The sequence below is a fragment of the Vespa mandarinia genome, chromosome 1 (genome assembly GCF_050613455.1).
Source record: "Vespa mandarinia isolate Hongniang chromosome 1, ASM5061345v1, whole genome shotgun sequence".
In the NCBI taxonomy this organism is placed as follows: Eukaryota; Metazoa; Arthropoda; class Insecta; order Hymenoptera; family Vespidae; genus Vespa; species Vespa mandarinia.
In genome coordinates, this window is record NC_140810.1 from 8,967,501 (window position 1) to 8,991,731 (window position 24,231).

A 24,231-nucleotide genomic window follows, 5' to 3' on the forward strand; every position below is an offset into this window, starting at 1 on the left:
GTCGGCAATCGACTTTTTCTGCCAACCTCGAACTACCTATGTGTGCGTGAAATAAGAGTGAGAACGCATATACGGTTATGCCGTCACCCTCGACGAGCGAGGCCAAACAAGATGGCCGTAAAAACCTGTACTCTCGATCCAGTCAGCACCTGATGACCTCACACTTATAACGCGGGACGTGATGTCATTCGTCGTTCGTAATTTATTTTGATTATGTAATATTGAATAGTGCATAGTTAAGTTGGAATAATCATAGACAGACGGGTGAGATGAAGAGATAGATAGACGTATATATATATATATATAGATAAATAGATAGACAGAAAGAGAGAGGAAGAGAAATAATGTAGAAACCAGGGGGGAAGAAAGAATTTCAATAACATCAGAGAGAAGATAGATCGGTCGCTTTTATTTGATTTTCCACCTAGAAAAGACGATCTTTGTTATTTTAATTACAGTTCTTTCCTCGAACGATGAATAATTTTAAGAAACGATTCGTTGCTTTTTTTTAATATTCCTTTATTTCTTTAAACGTTACGAAGAAAATGTATGTATTTCGGCATTGGAGTCTCCATGGTCGTTGCTAATGATTGAATCCTATCCTGATTTTATTAATCGAACACCATATACACAAATCTTGTAGGCTATTGTTGACAGGATAATCGCGCGCATCTCTCTTCGTTGATTGTTAGGAATTAACGAACGATTATCAGAATGTAATCGGTTCGAGAAGGCACGTTCGTGGGAAGTATTTTTTTTCCTACAGGATTCGCGGGAACTCTCAGTCGAAAGGATTCCCAGAGCGAAATAGATTTAATTAAAAGTAAGGAGAGCGGAGGTACGGTCGATGCTTCTTTGATTTCAGGGTTGTAAGAAGGAACGATTGTGCAGATAGTGCTACTTGTACTTGTATGTACACATACCTGGAATGTGACGTATTGTGAGCGTTGAGTTTCGATGTTATTTTTAACTATTATCTTCGAAACTCAACTAGGGAGAGAGGATTGAGCCTAATATTTTTATTTCTAAATTTAGCTGTACTTGCCGTGCTACGAGAGATTTTTTATCTTTTTTGTATCTATTTATATAATTCTATTGTAAGATGTTCGATTCGCGAGTAGGTATCGTTTCATGGGATAAAACGCGTAATAATAACAAAAACGATAACGATAATAATAATACGAAACGAGGTCAGGGTCTTCCGGTCACTCTTAAATTTAAAATGTTTGCTCATAGTACGATCTCTCTTGCTTGTACTTGTGGATCTCGCTAACTTGTAAAAAAACGGAGATTACCTCTTCTTGGCCATGGCCTAGTCCCTGTTCGATGAAAATTAACATTAATCACATCTTGCCAAGAAAAGACTTGATATTAACGTCACGATATAGCTCTTAGTCTGGGCAGGTAGTAGCAGCTCCGCTCCTGGAGGCATTTGGAAACGGTCAAGGCTCTTTCGACGATCCTACGCGTGTGAAGCTTACGCTTACTCCTACGCTTGTGATGCGCGCATGTTTATGCGTATACATATATTGGAAGATGGTGTCTACCCACACTGAAAAATGAACACGCCTACGTATATAAATCTTCGTTACTTTCCGGTTTGCTCTGTGTATTTCGAATTCCATCATTGTTTGATTGTTATCTTGAAATTATTATTAGTTAATTACCTATATTATCTCCCCGAATTCAAAACGAATTAACTTTCGTATCTTTCGTTGGAATTTTATTCTTATTTTTGTTCTTTTTTTTTTTTTTTAAAGATTTAACACTTTTCAAAGTACGTTCTTCAACGTTGCTCTCAAGCATACGGTTGTTCGTACGGTCACGCTTCGAAGCCGATGTTAGTCCTCGCTCTCTTTTTCTCTTTTTCTCGTCCTTTCTTCTTTGCTCTTTCGTTTTTCTTCTACTTTTATTATCCTTCTTCTATCATCGTTTTACTGCATCTTCACGAAGTCAACGAACTCGACCTCGTTCCTTCATTGTCACATTAATTGTTCTCGTCTATTCTATTACTTTGGATTATATGCCTTTCTTTCTGTTGGTCGATCTATCGTTGATCACCTGTTGAAAATCGAAATAATAGGTAAAGATCAATTAATTTTCTACTATTTTAGGATAATGCATTTAACGATATCGGTTATCGATCAAGGAATTGAAAGAAAATATTTTAGAAAGATTTGATCTTCTCAAGATAAAATTTGATTATCGTATTATGTTTGAAGTCGATGATGTAAGTAACAGAAAATTAAAAATTTCGATGAGCTATCGTGAAGAATATGCGAAAATGTATTCTAACATATTTATTCGAGGGTTCTGAATTTATTCTGCGACTGGAACGCCAAGCGGTTCTACGTACACATTCTGTGGCTATAGTAGTCAGTTTTGTGCACGTTGCAGCTATAGTTAGCTTGGTACGTAGCCAGAAATTGCAGGAAGACCCATAGGTATTACACTTGTTGCCGTTTCGTTCTTTTTGTCGATACGTGGAAGCCCAAAGCGACGAAGAGCATTACGATAAAACATTTTTGTACTTGGCATTTAAAAATAAGAATATAACTCAAGTTATATCATACATGTATTACAAATATTTTGTTTAAATAACTGTAATCAAGTAGAATATTTTATCAAATAGAACTATTGATTAAGTTTCTACCCTATTTTTTTCTACCGTATTTTTTCAATTGACAATAAAAAAGATGAATGATGAGAAAATAAGAAAATGTCAAGTACCAAAAAATTTTTTAAATATTCGCGATAAGCAAAGATGATACTACTTGATAGAGTTGATCGGGTGTACAACGGTTTCTTCGAGCTGGTTCGAAGACTCGTCCGGTATCACCCGAGGCAATCGACAGGAGTTTATGTCTTTGATACCATCGAGATTCTATGAGAGACTATACGGGCCATGAGTTCTTGCGTTGTATCTTCGTTTTTATAGTTCGTGTTCCAGAATTTTTATATACATAAAAGGACATTCGACGATATGAAAAAATTTGATGGAATTTCAATAAAAAATCGAAATGTTCTAATCATCATAATCATCAGACACAAAAATGTAACGATTGTCACTCGTTTTTCAAGAGGAAATTGTCATGTAGATTCGTCACGAAAGAAATAACTAAAAAGAAATAAATAAAAAGAATTTCTTTGAACTTTTTTTATAGATTTTCGAGAGACTTGAATATAATATCAACGTAGAATAGAATGCGCGCATAAGCACGCTATGTGATCGCATTGAGTAAGCTAGACTGTTATAATAAAGAGACAGTAATGAGACCATCGTGACGACGTTTTCCATTGGTCTCTCTCCTCTTTTTCAACGGTTGTCGTGTCATGCCGGAGATACAGCTTCGCTTCGTGGATAAAGAGTAAAAAGAAAAAGAAGCACAAGTGAAGAAGGGGCTCTAGAGAAGGGGAAAGGTAAAGGGGGAAGTATAACACAAGGGACCATCCACGTGTTGGATGTAACGGGGTCGCTGAATTATTTAAAGCAGGTCGTCATCTATCGCGAAACATAGAAGAGACTCCTTTATCACTGTTTTATACCGATTATAAAGAATTTCCTTTTTTATGAAGAATCTTCTCTTTAACATTGGACTTTAAAAGAAATTTATCAGTGACAAATACGGTAGTGAAAATTACGGTAGATTTTGCTCTTCTGATTCCTTGTTTACGATACAATTGTAAAGTCGATTATTCAAACTAATCTTTCACTTTGTTAAATGGAAAGAAAATACAAATGATCTCGTATTTCTTGCTATATAATTGTTAATTTTTCAAATAATTATTTTCTTTTATTTTTAAGATTGAATATATTTAACAAAATTCTTACGTATTTATTACATAGAAATTTTTGTATAAAAGTAATAGGTATAATGAATATTGCATACATATATGTATACGTATGTGAGATTAATTGGGTATAACAACTACTAAAGACGCAAAGAATACAGACAATTGTTTTTTTAAGGTTCTATTTCAGTGTTTAAAATACAAACTTAGGTATATAATAAAAAAAAAAGAACAAAACTAAAAAAAAAAGAGAACAATATGAAACTTTCGAATATAACTAAATTTAACTCGCATTACTTTTTGTATCTCGCAGTATTTTCTTAATAATTTGCACTATTTTATATCACATTCATCAACTATACTCTTAGATTGTTCTTTCAAAAACATGAATAGTCTTGACATTATTTTGCTTTTTCTGTTTATTGTCTTTCTATTCCACGCGTAGCAGAATAAGAAATTGATAATTTTATAGAATATGTTCTTATTTATTTACTCGAGCCTATCGTACGAATCTAGCTCGTGCTCGAATAGGACATATCGAGTAATTTCTTGGCCCTATGTATATATATATATATATATATATATATATATATATATATATATATATAAACGTAATATACATTTCCAAGTAGCCTCGCGTATTTATTTCAGTTCATTTACTTCGGTACCGCAAAAGTTTGTAATCTTTTTTTAGACATATAGAATGTATGTTACAATATATGTGGCGTGGTTTTGCCATTGATAAAAAAATGTATCATCGTTATCGATACCACATTCGTTTTATCTATAGTTAGTACATCATAACACAACTTTCGTTTGTGCTACTTCTTCATGGTGCTTATTGTGGATATAAAAGAATGTTTCACCGTTGTAGATATGATCATTGGAATTCGTTAGTTCAGAAGGTATTTCTAATATGAGTTAACAAGTAATTTTCTTTATGATGTCACGTAAATTCTATTTCAGTCATTATAATTCCATTAATGCATATATTTCAGGATCGATTTCATAATAGCTTTACATATCTAAGAAAGTAGTTGGAGCTTTTTTCTTTCTAGGTTAATTAATTAATTAATTATAATGATTAATTCAATTGACGGTTAACTTTGTTGCTATATGTAGGAAAGGAAAACCGTGATTGAAGCCATGCACATTAAATGATATTTCTTCAGTATGAAATTAATAGACTATAAATTTTTGTTAGTTTATTTTGTTATCGTTGGCGATCACTTTATAAGGGAAGGTTATCTTTTTTTGTTGCATGAAGCTATAAATAGGATCGATTTTTTTAAAAAGTGCTGTCGATAGGAAGATAAAACCAGCCCATCGTAAAAGCTACATAGAAAAAGTGAAATAAAAAAATAGGAAGATAGAGAAAGAAAGAGAGAAAGAGAGAGAGAGAGAGAGAGAGAGAGAGAGAGGAGAAGAAAAATCGTTAATGGAAAGAATGTACCTTTTGTCTTTGAGCTTTATTTACGTTCGCAACAATTCCAACTGTATTTAATATCTCCTCGAACAAAGAGATTCTTAGTAAATTTAAAAATTATACTTTTTTATTAGTTTTATTTTTTCTCTAATTTTTAATTTTTTTTTTCTATAATTAGATAAAAATAAATCTCTTGAATGGATTACTGTCTGTTGAAGGAAGAATAAGAGCGACGATTATTTACGATACAACCATACGTTAATTACTGCGACAGTAGAGGATTATCTGCCCTAAGAAGCGCGTCCAATGTACTCTGTTATCGATTTATCGTTCGCGGTGCTTATATATGCAACGCATGAACGATAATACGATGCGTTCCAGTAATACGACAGGGTATTCGTTGGTGACGCCGAAGCGTCTCGTTTCTCTATGACTCCTCCTTTACTTACCTTTATTATCCAGATGTAGTTCGGTCAGTTTATTCTTGTATACCATCTATAAAGCTAAACGTAGCTTATAAACCAGTTGAGGCACACAAACACGAGGCTTTCTTGCTTTTAGACACGTAGAGTGTCTTTATCGTAAAAAATGAAACTTTATTCTTATAAATATAACGGATAGATTATGTAATATATCTAATTTTATACAATGATTTGATATTTTTAATGTACCTACTTATATATTGATGTTGATATATTATATTATTGTTACTTTGTTATAAATAAGAAAAAGGGTGAGAATTTATAGATCAAATGGACAATAAAATAAAGAGATCAGCATCTCTCGTTCGTGTAGACCGATAGGCGCCGTATGTTCCAGTAAACTACATACATATATATTTGACTAACAACCTGCATTGTAATCGAGAAATAATGGTGGAGCATATCGTGCCAGCTATTTTAACAGCATTATAAAAGTTGATAGGTGTGTATAAATAGGTTCGCACACGTACGAATGTGTATGCATTTCTTTTTTATACTAGTTTTAATTTAAAAAATCGATAAACTTATCTTCCACGCATTGTCTGCGGAGTAAGCTTTGTTATGATTGTTAGGATTTAAAGAGTATATAATTTTAAGACAGATGTTGAGAATTTATCGAGAAATAAAAATAAAATTCAATAAAAAAGAAATGGCACGTTAGAAAGTATGAGATTTTAATTGAATGTATGCACAAGTGTTTATGTTCATAGATCGAACAGATAGCATAGACAAACTCTCGAGATATCTATTAAATATAACTAAATATGTATATGCATGCATATCTATATTCATCTCTTAATGCGTAATACAGCGGTAATTAGGACAATGTAAACTTGTTGAAGATTCTGATTGATTATTATTCATATAGAATACTTTCTTTTGTCTTTATTCGGTTAACAATCGAAGGATATCAAGAAGGAAAATCATTAAAATTAAAGGCACGTAGATACATATGTACGAAACATGATTTGGAGAGATTATAAGGATTAAAAAGTTACGTAAGGTCCCTTGATGATTTCTATTAAGAATGTTCACACGAGTGCATTAACCTAGTTAGAATGAAATTAGTGAAAATTATGTAATGTCTGATGTATCGTGTAATAGAAAAAAATCTCATTAAATTTAATGACGTAAGAGAGAATACATTAATCGATTACATTTGTTTCTTTTATTTATTTATTTTTAGAGTGATCCAAGCACGTCATTTTTGAGAGCAGCTCGCGCGGGTCAGCTCGAGAAGGTTTTGGAGTATCTTGAATCGGGCGTGGACATAAATGCATCAAATGCTGTAAGTTTATCATTAATTAGGTTAAAAGATCTGATTTACTAACATGCTGTATCAATTGAATTTACCGTAGTCGCATGATCGAGATACTTATGTGACTATGTATGGGCTATATACGTATAACAAATATTTTACTTATTCGGATTCTAAAAAAAAAAGCAATCTGTCTGTACACAGAATGGACTGAATGCTTTGCACCTGGCAGCTAAGGATGGCCACTTGGAAATTGTACGAGAACTTCTTAGTCGTGGCGCAGTAGTCGATGCTGCTACTAAAAAGGGAAACACCGCATTGCACATTGCTTCTCTTGGTAAGCGAACTCCATATGTGCGTTTGTGTGATGTGTAAATACGTATACAAATACACATATAAACGTACTCTCAGATCATATCGATTAACCCATATCTCTCCATACCTCGATACTATAACGCAGTATCGAGCTTCTAAGCAATAATAGAAATACATTGCTATGTTCGACACGGACGTAGAAAAAAAAATGACATTTATATACTCAAAAATATGATATTTCAATGAGATTGAGATACTTATCGAAGAGTTTTGTATATACGTATTTTTTATTTAACTATACTTTTCCTCGCCGCATCATAATAAATGTACTTGAAAAGAAGTATAGACCTCTATATGATATCTAACCACTTCTTACTATGAAACTAATATCTTGTTGCAGCTGGACAAGAGGAGGTTGTACAATTGCTCGTCCAACAAGGTGCTTCTGTGAACGCACAGTCACAAAATGGGTTCACACCGCTCTATATGGCTGCTCAGGAGAATCACGACTCTGTGGTCAAGTACCTCCTCAGTAAGGGTGCCAACCAAACCCTCACTACAGAGGTACGTTCTGTATATTTTAACTATAAATACGCGAATTAATATTTGCTTTGGTAAATGGTAGAAGGAACGATTTCATATATTATATTAATTAAATATTAATTGGTGTGTGTGTGTGTACGTGTATAATTAACTGTTGTAATTTTCCTTAAAGGCAGTGAATTTTTTAAATTCCTATAAATTTATTTCTCATCGTAGGATGGATTCACTCCATTGGCGGTGGCCATGCAACAGGGTCATGATAAAGTAGTAGCCGTTCTATTGGAAAATGATACTCGCGGTAAAGTTCGATTACCTGCCCTCCACATCGCTGCTAAGAAGGATGATTGTAATGCGGCTGCCCTACTTTTGCAAGTACGTCATATTTTTCTTTTTCCAAGCAAAAGAGTCTTTTGTTGTAATCCTCTTATTCTTTTTAATAGGGTTCATCACCTAATACATTTCCAAGAGTTTATACCATAAATTCTTTTGATCTAAATAGTTGACTGATTTTTATAAACAAGGATTCATTCTAGATCTAAAACATCAAGCTATATAAGATAAATTTTTCTATATAAGAATAATATTATATATTCTTTAAAAAATTCATCTCTCAAGATTTCTAATGTTTGAATCGATAAATAAAAATTTCTTATTCAAATTCTGTAAATGTAGTTACCTATTAGAAAACTTTATCTTTGCAATAAGCGATTGTTCATCGGAAATAGTACAGAATTGTAACTAAGAGAATTTATGGTATAAATGCTTACAGATATACTACATGGATGTAATATGATTAATCCATGAAACGCAAAAGTAATAGTTTAAATTTGTCTATTTTAAAAACTTGGATAAAAAATAGAAAATAGTTGTAAATTTTGTCTAAATTTCTACAAAATTACATAACGTAAAATAATTTGTAGATGTATTTTAACATACAATTGATTATATTGATATCTTTGTATATATTTAATTAAAAGTTTCGACGTATAAATCATAAAAATTTTTAATTACGTACCGATATATGTATATATGATTTTAATGAAATACGAGAAAAACGATACCATTTATGAGAGATGATATAGACTTATATATTTTTACGCTTTATTAAAAAAGTTTTAGTCATATATATGTAGTTGACTTATGTACTACTCATATCACTATTATAAGATACGTCAGGCTTAGGTAACTGAACATTCGCGAATTATCATACAATATCGATTTGCAATGAATCGAGAGACAATACTTTGCTTTTATTTTTTATTTTAAGAGCATTAAAAAATTATAAATGTAATTTGTGTTTTTATTCTATCATTATTGTATTGTATTTTTCAACAGAATGATCATAATCCGGACGTAACTTCGAAAAGCGGTTTCACACCACTTCACATAGCCGCACATTATGGCAACGATCGAATTGCTTCCTTACTTTATGATAGAGGTGCGGATGTAAATTTTGCTGCTAAAGTAAGTATCAAAACATATACAATATATGTTTGTATGTATGTATGTATATGTATATGTATACATATTAGAGACAATTTGAAAAGTTATATTTATATTTTTTTCTTTTTTGCCCGTTCGTATAGCACAATATTACGCCGATTCATGTAGCTGCAAAATGGGGAAAAATTAAAATGGTAAATCTTCTTATGAGTAAAGGAGCAAATATCGAAGCAAAAACGAGAGATGGCCTTACTCCTCTTCATTGTGCAGCAAGATCAGGTCATCATGAGGTTGTTGACATACTTATTGAAAGAGGAGCACCTATTGGCTCTAAAACAAAGGTAATAGATTATATAGAAAGAAAAAATTATTTGACTACATTTTAAATAATGTATTTTTTATTGACTGAAATGCAGAATGGTCTTGCACCATTACACATGGCTGCTCAAGGGGATCATGTAGATGCCGCAAGGGTTCTACTTTATCATCGTGCACCTGTGGATGAAGTAACAGTGGACTATTTGACAGCATTGCATGTGGCAGCTCATTGTGGTCACGTAAGGGTGGCCAAACTTTTACTCGATAGAAATGCAGATCCTAATGCACGCGCACTCAATGGTTTCACACCTCTACACATTGCGTGTAAGAAGAACAGAATTAAAGTAGTTGAACTTCTCTTAAAACACAAAGCTAGTATCGAAGCTACTACGGAGGTAATTATGTATTTTTTGTATTTTTTGTTAAATATTAAAAATTATTTTATTAAAAATTCAATTTACTTTTGTTTGTTTTATGTAGTCCGGATTAACTCCGCTGCATGTAGCAAGTTTTATGGGATGTATGAACATCGTCATTTACTTGCTGCAACACGAAGCTAGTCCAGACATACCGACAGTAAGAGGCGAGACGCCGTTACATTTAGCTGCTAGAGCAAACCAGACTGATATTATCAGAATACTTCTTAGGAACGGTGCTCAAGTTGACGCTAGAGCAAGAGTAAGTATATCATATAAATTTCATCATTATTTCGAATAATCTTGATGTTGATTATATAATTCTTTTTTTAGGAGGAGCAAACACCGCTTCACGTTGCTTCCCGCTTAGGCAATGTTGACATTGTAATGTTGCTATTACAACACGGTGCTGGAGTTGATGCCACAACGAAAGATTTATATACTCCACTTCATATCGCGGCTAAGGAAGGTCAAGAAGAGGTAAAGATTTTTTATTTTATATGTAAACTATTTATGAGTAATTATTAATCCTATAATATAGGATTAGAATACCGATGTCAAATATAACGTATTACATCTTATTTCTTATGCGTTCATCAGGTTGCTTCAGTTTTATTAGAAAATGGGGCATCACTTACTGCTACGACTAAAAAGGGTTTTACACCTTTACATTTGGCAGCTAAATACGGCAATATGAATGTAGCGAGGTTGTTACTACAGAAAAATGCACCAGTTGATGCTCAAGGAAAGGTAAGCATTTTTTTTTTTTTTTTTTTTTTTTAAATATATTAAATGACAATTTATACGTAGTGAATTAAAATATTTATATTAAAATATAAATATGATCGATCATATTTATTGAATATAGAACGGAGTAACTCCTCTTCATGTAGCATCGCATTATGACCATCAGAATGTAGCATTACTTCTATTAGATAAGGGTGCTTCGCCACATGCTATGGCTAAAAATGGCCACACGCCTTTACATATTGCAGCACGAAAAAATCAGGCAAGTAAACGGGATGAAAACTCTCTATACGACGTTTAAATAATTGACAGAATTGATAAAAATATTTCAATTATTGTATACAGATGGACATTGCAACCACATTATTGGAATATGGTGCAAAAGCGAATGCAGAATCAAAAGCAGGATTTACACCATTACATTTAAGTGCACAAGAAGGACATACTGATATGTCAACTTTGCTTATCGAACACAAGGCAGACACAAATCATAAAGCGAAGGTATAACCGCATCATTGAGAAATTTGTTATTCTATTATTTATTTATTCTATTATTTATTTATCTTTACAGAATGGTCTTACGCCGTTACACTTATGCGCACAAGAGGATAAAGTCAATGTTGCTTCTATTCTCGTAAAGAATGGTGCACAGATTGATGTTAAAACAAAGGTAATGTAGTTATGTTTATCAACATTTGTGCTATGAAAAGAATAATACAATTAGTGAAAGATCAATGGCACTATAGATAAATACTATAACTGACTGTAAAAAAAATATACTCACGGTTATACTAATAACATTGTCATTATAATTCAATTATCATTAGAGACATAACAAGTACTTTTAAATAGTTCTAGGTTGTGTTTTTGTATTGTTTTCTCTCAGTATTCGACTTGTCCACTTGATTCTATTGTCTTTATAGAGATAGTAAATACTTTTATTTTTATTTTTTTTTATTTTTCAAAAACAAATTTTATCTTGCAAATGTTATTTTTATATCAAACGGTGTATTTGTTTCAGGCTGGTTACACACCATTGCACGTTGCAGCTCATTTTGGTCAGGCAGCAATGGTACGATTCCTTTTGCGCTCTGGTGCAACTGTTGATAACAATACCAATGCTGGTTATACGCCGTTACATCAAGCTGCACAGCAGGGCCACACGCTGGTTATTAATTTACTGTTAGAAAGTAAAGCTAAGCCAAATGCTGTAACCAATGTAAGTAGCTAAAAGTACAATTTTCGATATACAAGGCAATGCTTTTGTGCAAATTATTAAAATACAGCTGTTTTACGTTTTACAGAATGGACAAACTGCTTTGGATATTGCACAAAAACTTGGTTATATCAGTGTTATCGAAACTCTAAAGGTTGTAACAGAAACTATTATTACCACGACACATACTATCACTATTGAAGAGAAATACAGAGTACAAGCACCTGAATCTATGCAAGAAACATTCATGAGCGACAGTGAAGATGAAGGTGGTGAGTATATAGTTCATTTTTCTGACAATCTGTTCTTGCTTAATAGGCACTTATTGCAATATATGCATATTAAAATATATAATCTTATTTGAAAATTGAATTAAGAAAGACTAATATCTTTTTCAATTTGATAATGAAGGCATTGAGAATATGACCTTGTACAGTTTTTAAATATATATGTTGAATATAGTTTGCTATTGATAGCATTTTACAAAATATATGTTGGATAATCAAAGAAATAGGAATATTTAGAGAAAGGACTTTTTGTAATAATAGAAGATGTCCATTACTGTATAAATCTTATTTGGATTTAAATTTTGATGCATGTTGCATAATTCTTATAAAGAAAATCCTATATTGATAATAACATATTATTTTATTGAATCTCTTTTTTATAAATGTGTACATTAAACATTATCCGTGCATTTCCAAGATTAATGAATATTTTGATTTGTTAAACATAATATGTACATTATTGGAATTAACAAATGTTTCTTCCAAACTATTGCATGAAAATACTAAATGAATTATCAAGTAAGCTTTCTAAAATTATATACACATTCTTGCATGGCATGAGGAGAAATAGTGTAGTTTAAATTATGAAGCATGGGTAATACATGTCTTCTTAGCTTATGAAACTATTATCTTTATGTGAATATCCTCATAGATACTCGTATCCTTTTCCCAACCCGTTTAGTTACGATGGAACAGGCAACATGAGGTAGCAGGGATAGGTTCAAATTACTCAACTTTATACAATATAATATACATACATACATACATATATACATATTTATTTATTTATTTATGTATATATATATATATATATATATATATATATATATATATATAAATACATTTACAAATATGTTACGTTATTATTTCATCGGTTTCTTTGTCGAAACTGTAGAGTTATTATCAAAAAGCTAACTGGTATTTTTCTTTGCTTGTTTTTATTGCGTTTCTTTTGCATTTATTTCGCAAGAGCATGTATCTAGCATATACTCGCTGGGTTGTTAAATAAGTCTTCCAGATAATGTGTATTCAAATTATATTTTTTCCATTTGTGTAAATACATCTATTTCGCATTGAATTCTGCAAATATCTAAGCTATAAATATTTAAAATAACGTATAGGCATTATCTTTACTTTATTACTATTATGTAAAACTTTTAAGCTTCGTTATAGCAGCAAGAATAGTTGTAAATATGTGGTCTTGCCTTACAGTAAAAAGTATATAGTATGAATAAAATATAGGATTTGAAAAAAGTAAATAATTATACATATACATGCATATTCTTAAAATATTATAGAAGAAGATTTTTTCAATGATTCTTTTTAACGTTTTTTAAATATTAATTAAATAATTTATACTTAGATATTAATCAATATTATTTTATAGATAAATATCATATATTATATAAAAACAATATTAGTTACTTGCTAATATATATTACAAATGAAGTTCTTCATAGCAGTTTCAGCGAAGATATATATTTTGGTTTAACACTAACTATACGAAGACTAACAACCCAGTGATAACGAGATATAGAAACAATGTTTGATGGTGCAAAATTAGGGTTTTGTTAAAAAATGACCTTACTCGCCGGCGTATAATGTAGGTGGTGATGAAATCGGCATAGCAGCTATGAATGTGTACGGGCAGCCTCCACACGCGCAACACGTGTATCTTCCTTCTTACTACCAGGGCCAAATGACCTATACCCGTAAGTTCTCTGTTTTCTGTGCCACATACTCTCTCTCTCTCTTTCTCTCTCTCTCTTTCTCTCTCTCTCTTTCTCTCTCTCTCTTTCTCTCTCTCTTTCTCTCTCTCTCTTTCTCTCTCTCTCTTTCTCTCTCTCTCTTTCTCTCTCTCTTTCTCTCTTTCTCTCTCTCTCTCTCTCTTTCTCTTTTTTTCTCTCTCTTTCTCTCTCCTTCCTTTCTTCCTCCCTCCCTCCTTCTCTCTCCCTCTGTCCTTCTCTCTTTCTCCTTCTCTCCCCCCTCTTTCTCTCTCTTTCTCTCTCTTTCTCTCTCTTTCTCTCTCTCTCTCTTTCTACACAAACCGTACACACATACACTCTCAAAACTGCGTGCCGTGGGTCATTTCGTAATATTTTCATCCATCTTTGAAATTCTTAGCTCATAAATCGTCTGGTACATCGTTTCAGCATTCCCTTTCCATGTACTTTTTTGATCCCTTATAACTCGAAACGACCATTCCATCTTATGCATTATTTACCTATTCTCTGCTAACCTTGGTATTGGATTTATTTTTCTGGGACCTTTTTGTGAAAAAAAAAATTTTTACCATTTGTATTATTTGATTCTAATAATGATAAGTAGACGTAATCGATTTTAGTTTTTTAGTTGTTTTACTTATGTCAGAAGTTGTTGATTCTCTAATAGATGTTTTACCTATGTCGAAAGTTGTTAAATCTCGTTAATAGTAATGTACAGTAGTATGATTTGGTTATTTGATGCACTGATTAATTTATTTTAATATTACCCTATTGACATTACGAATGAATGCGAATAGTTTTTCAATAAGATAGAGCTCATTCGTATTTGGATTCACTCGAATTGTATATATCTATGTAAATATAACATAAACGATGCGTGATAATACGTTAGAAGTCGTTTGATTATATTCAACGAAGTATTTAAATTATCGGAGTACGTGTTGGAATGAAGAAACAGGAAAATAAAAAGAAAAGAAAAGAAAAAAAATAAGAAAATATTTTACACGAATATGCATTTGAATCGAAATCAATGAACGGAGATGTTCGTTAAAGTACATATGGCAAAAAACCTTACATCCTCTTGTTAGAATTTTACATATTGTACGATTAACGAAATAGGCCGCGCTCCCGTCGTTAATGCAATTAACATAATAACGAGTAGTGCGATCATTATAGCAGTTGGTAGGAATAAACGTAGATTAGCTTGCTCGTTACTCGGTTTTGACATTTCATTGTCATCATCATCGTACTCATACGCTATGGTCTATGATATGCACTCTACTTCGGCTACCTGTTATGCAACATGCAGCAGACACGACATGCATTTCGTTGAGAGTTTGCTACTCATCGGTGCAATAGTCAGTTTAAGCTCGTCGTCTTTTGGCCGATTGCCAAACGCGATCCAAGACGGAAATATCACTCGAATTTATATAACATCAATACGGCGCCGGTTGATTTTTTTCTTTCTTTTCCTTTTTTTTTATTTCAACCTATCAAGCGATTATCTTTCGTAATTTATATTTCCAGTTTATATCTGTCACTGACGTTTGCGAAGTAAGATTTGCGTTCGATCGGGATTTTTCGGATAGGGACTCTTGTCAGACGCCAATATATCTTGTAATAATTGTAATTATATCCATACCTCATTAGATATTTATTTCGAATTGATCGATCTTAAATTATTCAATCAATAAACACGAAATAAATAGACGTCTTTTAATGTACCTATCATACATATGTACGTACGCACGTATGATTTTTGTTAGGAACGGTGCACATTTTTCACAAAATCTTCCTTATCTTGCCGCTGTAGATGTAAATAATAGATCTCAAGAAAATGTGAGTTAAAGAGTAGAAATTACGATTGTTGTTTCAACGATGAGCGGTGAACAGGCAACGGCGATACCTCGCGGCGTGTAAATAAATTGGCGGGAAAACTCGAAGGCAGTGACTATTATAAAATTGATGATTCATGGAATGAGGTCACGTTTCTAGCGGTAGTCTTACGTCGAACTTGTATTAATCTCAAAACAGTCGCTGTTCCTGACCCCCGCGGATGCAAACGTTGTATCGGAAGTGTGTCAAAGAGAAAGCGTTCCGAATGTATTTTCTACGGTGAAAAAATTTCATCGATTTTACAGTTCCAACATTTTATTCTGTTGGACGAGGCATATCTGATTTGTCACGAGATAAAGAAATAAACAGAAATTCACTTCAAAAATATCTTGATCTAAGGAGATCAAGATTCCTTTAAAATCCTAGACGACAAGGTGATCATAAGAATAATTTAATTCGTTTCAACGATATCGTCTTTCTCGCAAAGATTGTTTTATCAAAATATTCGGTGATAAAAAAAATAAAACAACTAGGATGCTCAAACGATCGTAAAAAGATCGACGATGATCATTCTATCTACGGATCAAAGGGATACTACGCACAATTGCGAATAATCAGTGATGTAATAATTATGAGGCACACGTAACTCGTACCGCCTCTAAATTGTCTCTATACCATCGTATATGGCGTTGACTGTACAGAGTACTTATTGTGCACTGTATGTTACCTCGTAACAGTGCACCAGTTCACTTATTACCAAAGCACAAGACAATATAAGCGACGCTCCTCGTTATTTCTAGTTTTCCTACTGTTTTATTTTTTATTTTCTTAATTTCGTTTTCTTAAACGTCAACGTCGTTCTTTCGTTCAAAATGGCAAAGGGAAAGGCAAAGAGAAAAGAATCAAAAGGGATGACATGCTGCGGGTGTGCACGCAGCAGGAACAGCGACATAATATGTAAATATACAATTATCCTGGGTGTTATTTCGTTTCATGCACATTATTTTATGCACGGTCATTATACGCACGTTTGTCATTATGCTTTTCTTAATCATTCACGATGAATTAACACGTATATGTTCTTCAAAATTTCAAAACTTTCGCGCCATTCGTATTTGACGTTCATTCAACGATCGAAAGGAAGTATGCGTTTCTTTCACTTGTTTTTTTTTCTTAGATTATAAATAGTTGGTTAAATGCATATCGAAAATCGTTTTCTGTATATTACATAATATAAATGGATATGGAACCAATGTGATTTTGTTTTAAAGGCTTGCGCTCATTAATAAAATTTAAATATTCCTTCTGGGTGTATATATATATATATATACAACGGAAGTATACTGTAACAATGGCACAGACATGCGTTCTGCATTGCAAATATAAACGTAAGCGCAAGACAAGGACAAACTATAGCACCAATCTTTCAGACACAAACAATTCGTTTTATATTAAGCCATGACCACCTCGTACTACGAATTACGTTATAGTATCAAATAGTTGCTATTTTGCTATATCGACTAAATCCTCTAGTGGTTTTACGAACATTAATGACGATAGAAATATATACATATTTTTACTTGTATATATTTTTTGTTTACCACAAAATGAATAAGTAGAATAAGTAAAGAAGATATAATATAGTCACATTGGTAATAATACAAGTATATGAATAGCGTGTATATGCATTCAGAAAAGTGACAAGAAGTTATTATATCTAATTAAGTTTATAGGAAGAGAAATATGCAGTATGTTACGTGAATACGACATAACGATGAAACAGACGGTTGTATTAAAATGACATAAGAAATATTACATACAACAATGACTAAGAATACGAATGTGAAATTCATCCAACCGTGACTTTTAATTTTTTTTTCCAAATCAATAACAAAATTTGATGACGCTAAACGTATTATTAAAAGCTATAATAATATAATCTAATATAATAATATAATATAATATAATATAATATAATATAATATAATATAATATAATATAATATAATATAATATAATATAACATACTCTATAAATAATATACTCTTTTCGTAGATTATTATTAGACTATTTTCGTCTATGACGCTTCAGATCATCCTTATTCAACGAGATTTGATACGATTACATAGCTGATCTTCCTAGAGATGATTAGCGCGCGAACTCTCCAGAAGATATAGGTCACTGGCTATAAGATTGGCTGTTTTGTAGATAGAATCGTCTTAGAACAGGACCGTTTCAATAGCACGTGTCCTTGAACGATGGTAAAATTAGCGTTTCTATGTTACGGTTACGTTCATATCGTTCATAAAGTTAAACATATCTAAATGTGTGGACGACTTCAGATTTCGAGCTAGTTCCGCAACAGTTACCCGAAAGCTTTTCCAAAGAAAACTCGAACTAATATCGTTCTATTCATTAAGTATATATCGTTTCAAAATTACGTAGCAATTGTACGAAAAAAGGACGGGAAAAAAAGACGAAGAAAAATGAGATTATTTGACAGCAATCATCGCGTAGCATCGACGGTTCAAGGTCTTTTCATATGCTCGATTAACTCAGCATAATGTTGTTTGTCTTTATTTTTAGATATTACTACATCTTACATGCTTTAACACACACAAGTGCGAAGAATAATTTGCTTTTATGCCGATAATATTAGATGTGGGCGGTGAATTTGTGGGTTGTCCATCTATTGAATAATTGTGGCCTATATTCTTTCAAGAATATCTGATAATATGCAATTGCAAATGTGGGAAGATTTTACATCGTTCGTGTGAAAAATGAGTTACCACTCATACTGACTGTCTTTTATTTAACGATTCGACGATAGATAATTTTGGCGAATTACAGAAGTATGATGTACTTCATTGTTTTCTATCTTAAGCGACAGAGATTTGATCAATATACTTAGAGTAAACAGTTACAAGATTAAACAAACGGAGATAAGGAAGGAAAGAAGAAAAAGGAGAACTCGACGTGTTCTTTTCTTTGTTAAAAAAAATATGATAAAGAAAAATTAATCACTTGGAAAGTCCTTCGAACGTTACAATTCTGATCTCGCTTTTTCTGGCTTATTCCTAATGATTTTATTGGCAATGATATTATTTATTTCCTTTGCAGGCATAATCATGTCCATACATTTTATATTAGTGCATACGACTTTATTATGTTATCGTGACATCGTATTACTCATACGATATTTATAATCTATCATTTTTTATTCATTCTAACGTAGAACATTTTGACAAATATAGCGTAATCCATAATAAAGATGTTATTGTTCGTTTCTATAGGTGAAGATCCAATGCTCAGCGACCAACATCAATACCGTTACATGACTGTTGATGATATGAAATCTATGGGAGACGATTCCATGCGTGTCAATGTGACGGATGATGAGAGAGATAATCGACATGCTGGAGGTATGCTAAAAGATAATTTTCTTTTACCTTTTAAAGTCGTTCAACAACGAGAAATATTATTATCGCAAACAGCATTTCTATTTCCTCTTGTTTACATCTTTCTAGCTCCTACAATAACAGAAATGATCACCAAGGAAAATTGTCAACGTTCAAATGCCGCAATTCTCAAGCCGGACAATATAGATATCAATAGGCATCCAGTTCACGTTGGGTATGTATCGATTTATATTATTTCGTTATATACTTTATAATGAGAATTAGCTAATTTATTAAAATTAGTATGACAAATTTCAATAAGCTGTATTATTATTAGTAGTTACATATTATTCGATCATATAAAAAAAATAAATTTAAGTATTGATTATAACAAATAAGTTATGAAAGTATATATAGAAATAAAGACTTGAGAAGCGCGTGTGTATTTATAAAAACTTTGTACACACGGCGATTAAGTACCGTTGGCAAATTCTTGGGCGATAAAAATTAAAAATATTTATATCGATGCCAGAAACATGCATAAAATACTGCATCTCGTATATTAGCGTACTCTCGTGCCGTAATGGTATAGTGTTGATTATAAAGAAACAATAATGTTGTGTATTATAGTGTGATACGGTGTGTGTTGATGAAAGTATCCTGCTCTAACTAATCCTCAAATTATTGGTTGCTATGTAATTTATCTTCTAGTTTACTTCTAATTTCTCTCTTAAGCTATAACTGGCGATATTATCGATGTTTATAGACATTTATTAGACACATGAAAGATCATGTTACGAAGTTAAACTAATCGTATCAGAATAAATTGATTGATTAAATTAATTGATGAATATTTCGAAATTCAAGAAATATATAAGGAAAAAGAAAACAACGCGTATAATACGTTAAAAAGAAAATATTCATTATATCCTTGCATATATCATATCACTTCTTCTATGTATAAAACATCGCGATTCATCGATACTTTAACGCAATTCGTTAGTTAGTTAAATGAAAGCCAGTTGTTCCGTTTACACCTTTGCATTCATACGTGTTTTTATTTTGCCGCTTGTCTTGCCCGTAGCATTGTTAAACGATGTAGCAATTTAGCATGAAATATTCATAATTTTGTGATGAACGATTCTTTTCGATAACACGATAATAATTTCGTTTAGTATCGTATATATATCGTTTTAACTAATACGCACCGATTGAATCTCTAATATAGGTTTATGTCTGTGGAAGAACTTACGTCATATAATTCTATTTCCAAAATGTTGAGTTTGATTGTTTCGAGTATATTATGAAGCACAATTTTATGAGTTTCGAGAAAGACATTTGGCATTATTGCATCAATTACAAAAGGTTCTAAGAACAAAACGTGAACTGCACGATTACAAACAGAACATTAAGCATGTGCATGAAATAAAACAATTGTCGATAATCATACACGGTTTTCTTCCGAGATTAGTGCCTCTATAGAGTTCCTAATTACATCGCTGGCTGTTCTCGGTACTGTGTCAAAAGGACAAGGAATGTGGAGGGACAGGTATACCATTCCGTTTTTATTATATACAACTCACGTGCTTGATGTAATACACAATTTTTTCCTATTGTTTTCTGTCAGAGATTACACGTGCATATATCGTAAATATTTTAATAGCATTCTCTATGATAAAATATATAACATTTTTTTATACCTGACGTTAAATCAAGCACATATTTATATCGATTGAAATTATCAATGAAAATAGTACGCAATGTGTTTAAGTTAAATTAAGGTCATAGAGAATGTTTTCGTTTTAACGTCGGAAATGATATGAATAATAAAAAATGTATTTTTCACATAACCTTTTGCACATGGCAAATCATTTTTACCGCGACCGATTACATAAATTACTGTGGCTAAGTTATCTCTTGATTATTACAAAAAGAAGAATCGTTCATCCGTCGTGAATTCTAAAGAAAAGAAAAATAATGGAATATTAATCTTTAAAACGGCTGTTGCTCGTGCAGATATATATTAGTAAAATTATTTTTTGTTCAGCTATGTTATGCGCATAAACGGGATCTGTCGTCTTTTATGCTGCTAATAATAATAATAATAATAGTAATAATGATAATGATAATGATGATGATGATGATGATGATGATGATGATGATGATGATGATGATGATGATGGTAGTGGTGATGATGATGATAATAAAATAGAAAAAAAATTTTCTATATACATTATTTAGGGATTAATAGAATTTCATTTTTGATAGAAAATGTTTATATATTCTTGTCGTAAATTTGGATATACTAATCACATAAAAATTTATATATTATAAATAATATATAAATGTAAATTTATATACGTATAAATTTGTGTGTATATATATATAAATATATATATATATATATATTACAATATATATATATATATATATATATATACAAATATACATATATATACATATATATACATATATATACATATATATATATATATATATATATATGTATTTTTATGAATGATTTCAATTAACAGCATATCAGGCAGATTTCGAAATCGTTCCTCTTACGTTGCAGTCCCAATGTATGTCTATTTTTCGCATAGTGTGAGTGATGTGTTACTTCACGCGTCTCTACTATAATACATAATTATTATTGTTATTTCTCCCTTCCGCAATGTGTACAATATACAAATGGTTTGCGTGTGATTATTACGGGTTTTCGAAGTGATCAGCGATTATTAATTGAGAATATTTTAAGGAATACTTAAGTGATTCATTAACTATCCGCTGATATATTAAAACGTTCGAAAATCTGTAAAGTTGTGGCAGAATATAATAATCATGATCTCATCTCTCTCTTTCTCTCTTTCTCTATCTCTCTCTTTTTTTTTATTCATCGTCATATTTATAGAACGAATGAATACTAACGCGTTTTTTATTTTGTTTCCGATCCTCTGTTATTTTATTTGCGCTACTCGCAGAATCCCACAATGGAGAAAGTAAGTGATCTTCACTTGAATCTATTAGCTTCTGCTATTAGATGTTATACTCCTGAATTGTACTTTCATGCGTTCAACACTTTCATTCCTGCTGCACATTACCCCTGTAGTCGAAGATTTTTAATGACATTTTAGATAAACATAGTTCGTCTAGCAGCGAACACATACCAAAAGAGGAATTACGAAACGATGTCGATCGTTCGAGTAAAATACTTATTAAAAAAGTTTTATTAGAATTCTATTTTATCGATTTATGTATTCGCTGTAAAAACGTTGCCTACAGCTAACGTATATCATACAAATTCAATCAAATGATCTTTCTTCTCTGGTATCATTAGTCATTCGTATATAAAAATTGTTGGAATGAATTTTCAATTGATACTTTTTTATATTTTTAACAATTTACCTTATCAATGTTTTCATATAGTTCATTGGTGTGACATTTTGTTTAGCTTGCAGCTTCATTTGTTTAAAAAAAAAGCAAAAAAAATAAAAATAAAAGTTATAGTGCTTAGCTTTTCGTATAGCTTATCCTTGTCGTTATTATTATATGTCTTATTTAATATTCACTTTATCGATCAGAATGAAACTCTTTCAAAGAAACATTCGTAAAAAGATCAATACATATGATAAATACGGAGATTCATTTAAATTTTGTCTGATTTGTTATTCGTATTAAATTCGAAAAGCACATACATATACATATTTATTATATCAAATCTTTACAATATTAAACATATCGCATTTCTAATCTATTCTCTTGAGATTGACTCGTTTTTGCTTTGCGTTTCATAATATTACTATATCACTCTGGCGATGCATATTAAATCTTTCACATTACTACACGCTTAGCGTACAATGCGATTTGGCTATGATATAATTAATTATAAGGTAACGAATATCGTATTGGAAAAAGAAATTAACCGATACTAATTAAATAAGTTTTATTATCAAGGTTTCCATGTCCAATGGAATTAAACTTGAAATTTAATGTTTCTTCAGGATAATAGGAACGAACGAAACATCGATTGTGGTTTCATATGTTTATCCAGAAAATTATTTATTTATTATTCTTATTAAAGATTTGTATATTATATCGATGTATAGTATTCTACGGCAAGTCGTTCAAAGAGAATTATCAATATGAGTTTTCTAAAATCAATCTACTACAATAGCTTCCTGGTTTCTTTCCTGGTCGACGCACGGGGTGGTGCGATGCGGGGATGTAGACACAGTGGAGTTCGGGTTATCGTGCCTCCTCGTAAAGCGGCGATGCCGATGCGAGTAACTTGCAGGTACCTAAGGAGAGATAAATTGACCAATCCGCCTCCTTTAATGGAAGGCGAGGCTTTAGCTAGTCGTATTTTGGAACTTGGACCAGTCGGTGCTAAATTTTTAGGGTACGTTATAAAACAAAATTAACATTGTATCTCCATCATATCTATTATATTTTTAATTCGATACAAATTTTAATGTATCATCCATTTATTTTTTTAAATCCAGACCCGTTATCATAGAGGTGCCACATTTTGCATCATTAAGAGGAAAGGAACGAGAAATAGTTATCTTACGTTCCGATAATGGAGAAACTTGGCGCGAACATACCCTAGAGGCTAGCGAGGAAGCTGTACAGGATGTTCTTAATGAGAGCTTTGAAGGAGAAGGTATATTTCTCTTTTAGGCTTGGTTCTTCATTGATTGTTTTAATATCTTTTCCTTTATATTCTACCTTTTCTCAGAATTAAGCCAGCTAGAAGATCTCCAAACGTCACGCATCGTAAGGATACTTACCGCAGATTTTCCACATTATTTCGCGGTTGTCTCTCGCATAAGGCAAGAAGTACATGCAGTTGGACCGGAAGGTGGTACTGTATCTTCATCAGCCGTTCCTCAGGTTCAAGCTGTCTTTCCACCTGCAGCTTTGACCAAAAAGATTAGAGTTGGCTTACAGGTAAGATTTCAAATATTATTTGGAAAATTGTTTTCGCCATTATGAAGTTGATTTGCAATGTAGTAATCGTTATACTTAAAG

The 24,231-nt window shown here is 31.9% G+C and overlaps 1 protein-coding gene and 1 long non-coding RNA gene across 19 annotated transcripts in view; one reads left to right on the plus strand and one right to left on the minus strand.

Moving 5' to 3' along the window:
- The window catches only part of LOC118444503 (uncharacterized), a 68,419-nt gene that overhangs the window by 12,238 nt on the left and 31,950 nt on the right, over positions 1-24,231 (plus strand). For 12 of the 17 annotated variants that reach the window (XR_014981855.1, XR_014981862.1, XR_014981871.1 and 9 more), the window contains exons 3-24: positions 6,887-6,988; positions 7,163-7,295; positions 7,674-7,837; positions 8,033-8,188; positions 9,152-9,280; positions 9,403-9,600; positions 9,676-9,972; positions 10,058-10,255; positions 10,327-10,473; positions 10,594-10,743; positions 10,862-11,002; positions 11,086-11,241; positions 11,312-11,410; positions 11,762-11,959; positions 12,045-12,228; positions 13,851-13,955; positions 19,096-19,224; positions 19,330-19,435; positions 22,182-22,199; positions 23,375-23,599; positions 23,703-23,863; positions 23,939-24,150. Coding sequence is in view for 9 of the 17 variants with exons in the window: in XM_085655152.1 (XP_085511278.1) it covers positions 6,887-6,988; positions 7,163-7,295; positions 7,674-7,837; positions 8,033-8,188; positions 9,152-9,280; positions 9,403-9,600; positions 9,676-9,972; positions 10,058-10,255; positions 10,327-10,473; positions 10,594-10,743; positions 10,862-11,002; positions 11,086-11,241; positions 11,312-11,410; positions 11,762-11,959; positions 12,045-12,228; positions 13,851-13,955; positions 19,096-19,224; positions 19,330-19,435; positions 22,182-22,199; positions 23,375-23,599; positions 23,703-23,863; positions 23,939-24,150 (3,408 nt within the window). In the remaining 8 variants the exon portion in view is untranslated. Of the gene's footprint in view, positions 1-6,886; positions 6,989-7,162; positions 7,296-7,673; positions 7,838-8,032; positions 8,189-9,151; positions 9,281-9,402; positions 9,601-9,675; positions 9,973-10,057; positions 10,256-10,326; positions 10,474-10,593; positions 10,744-10,861; positions 11,003-11,085; positions 11,242-11,311; positions 11,411-11,761; positions 11,960-12,044; positions 12,229-13,850; positions 13,956-16,020; positions 16,761-18,273; positions 18,335-19,095; positions 19,225-19,329; positions 19,436-22,181; positions 22,200-23,374; positions 23,600-23,702; positions 23,864-23,938; positions 24,151-24,231 lie in introns of those variants that run through there. The other 5 variants (XM_085655193.1, XM_085655268.1, XM_085655555.1 and 2 more) reach the window with 5 other exon arrangements.
- LOC118444511 (uncharacterized) lies at positions 11,235-15,890 on the minus strand. Of its 2 annotated transcripts, none has more exons than XR_014982031.1 (4): positions 15,610-15,890; positions 13,832-14,510; positions 11,525-11,840; positions 11,235-11,440 (listed from the first exon to the last, which is right to left on the minus strand). It is a non-coding gene; the product is annotated as an uncharacterized LOC118444511 (long non-coding RNA). The 2 variants fall into 2 exon arrangements; XR_014982026.1 differs by lacking the exon at positions 15,610-15,890 and adding an exon at positions 15,043-15,603.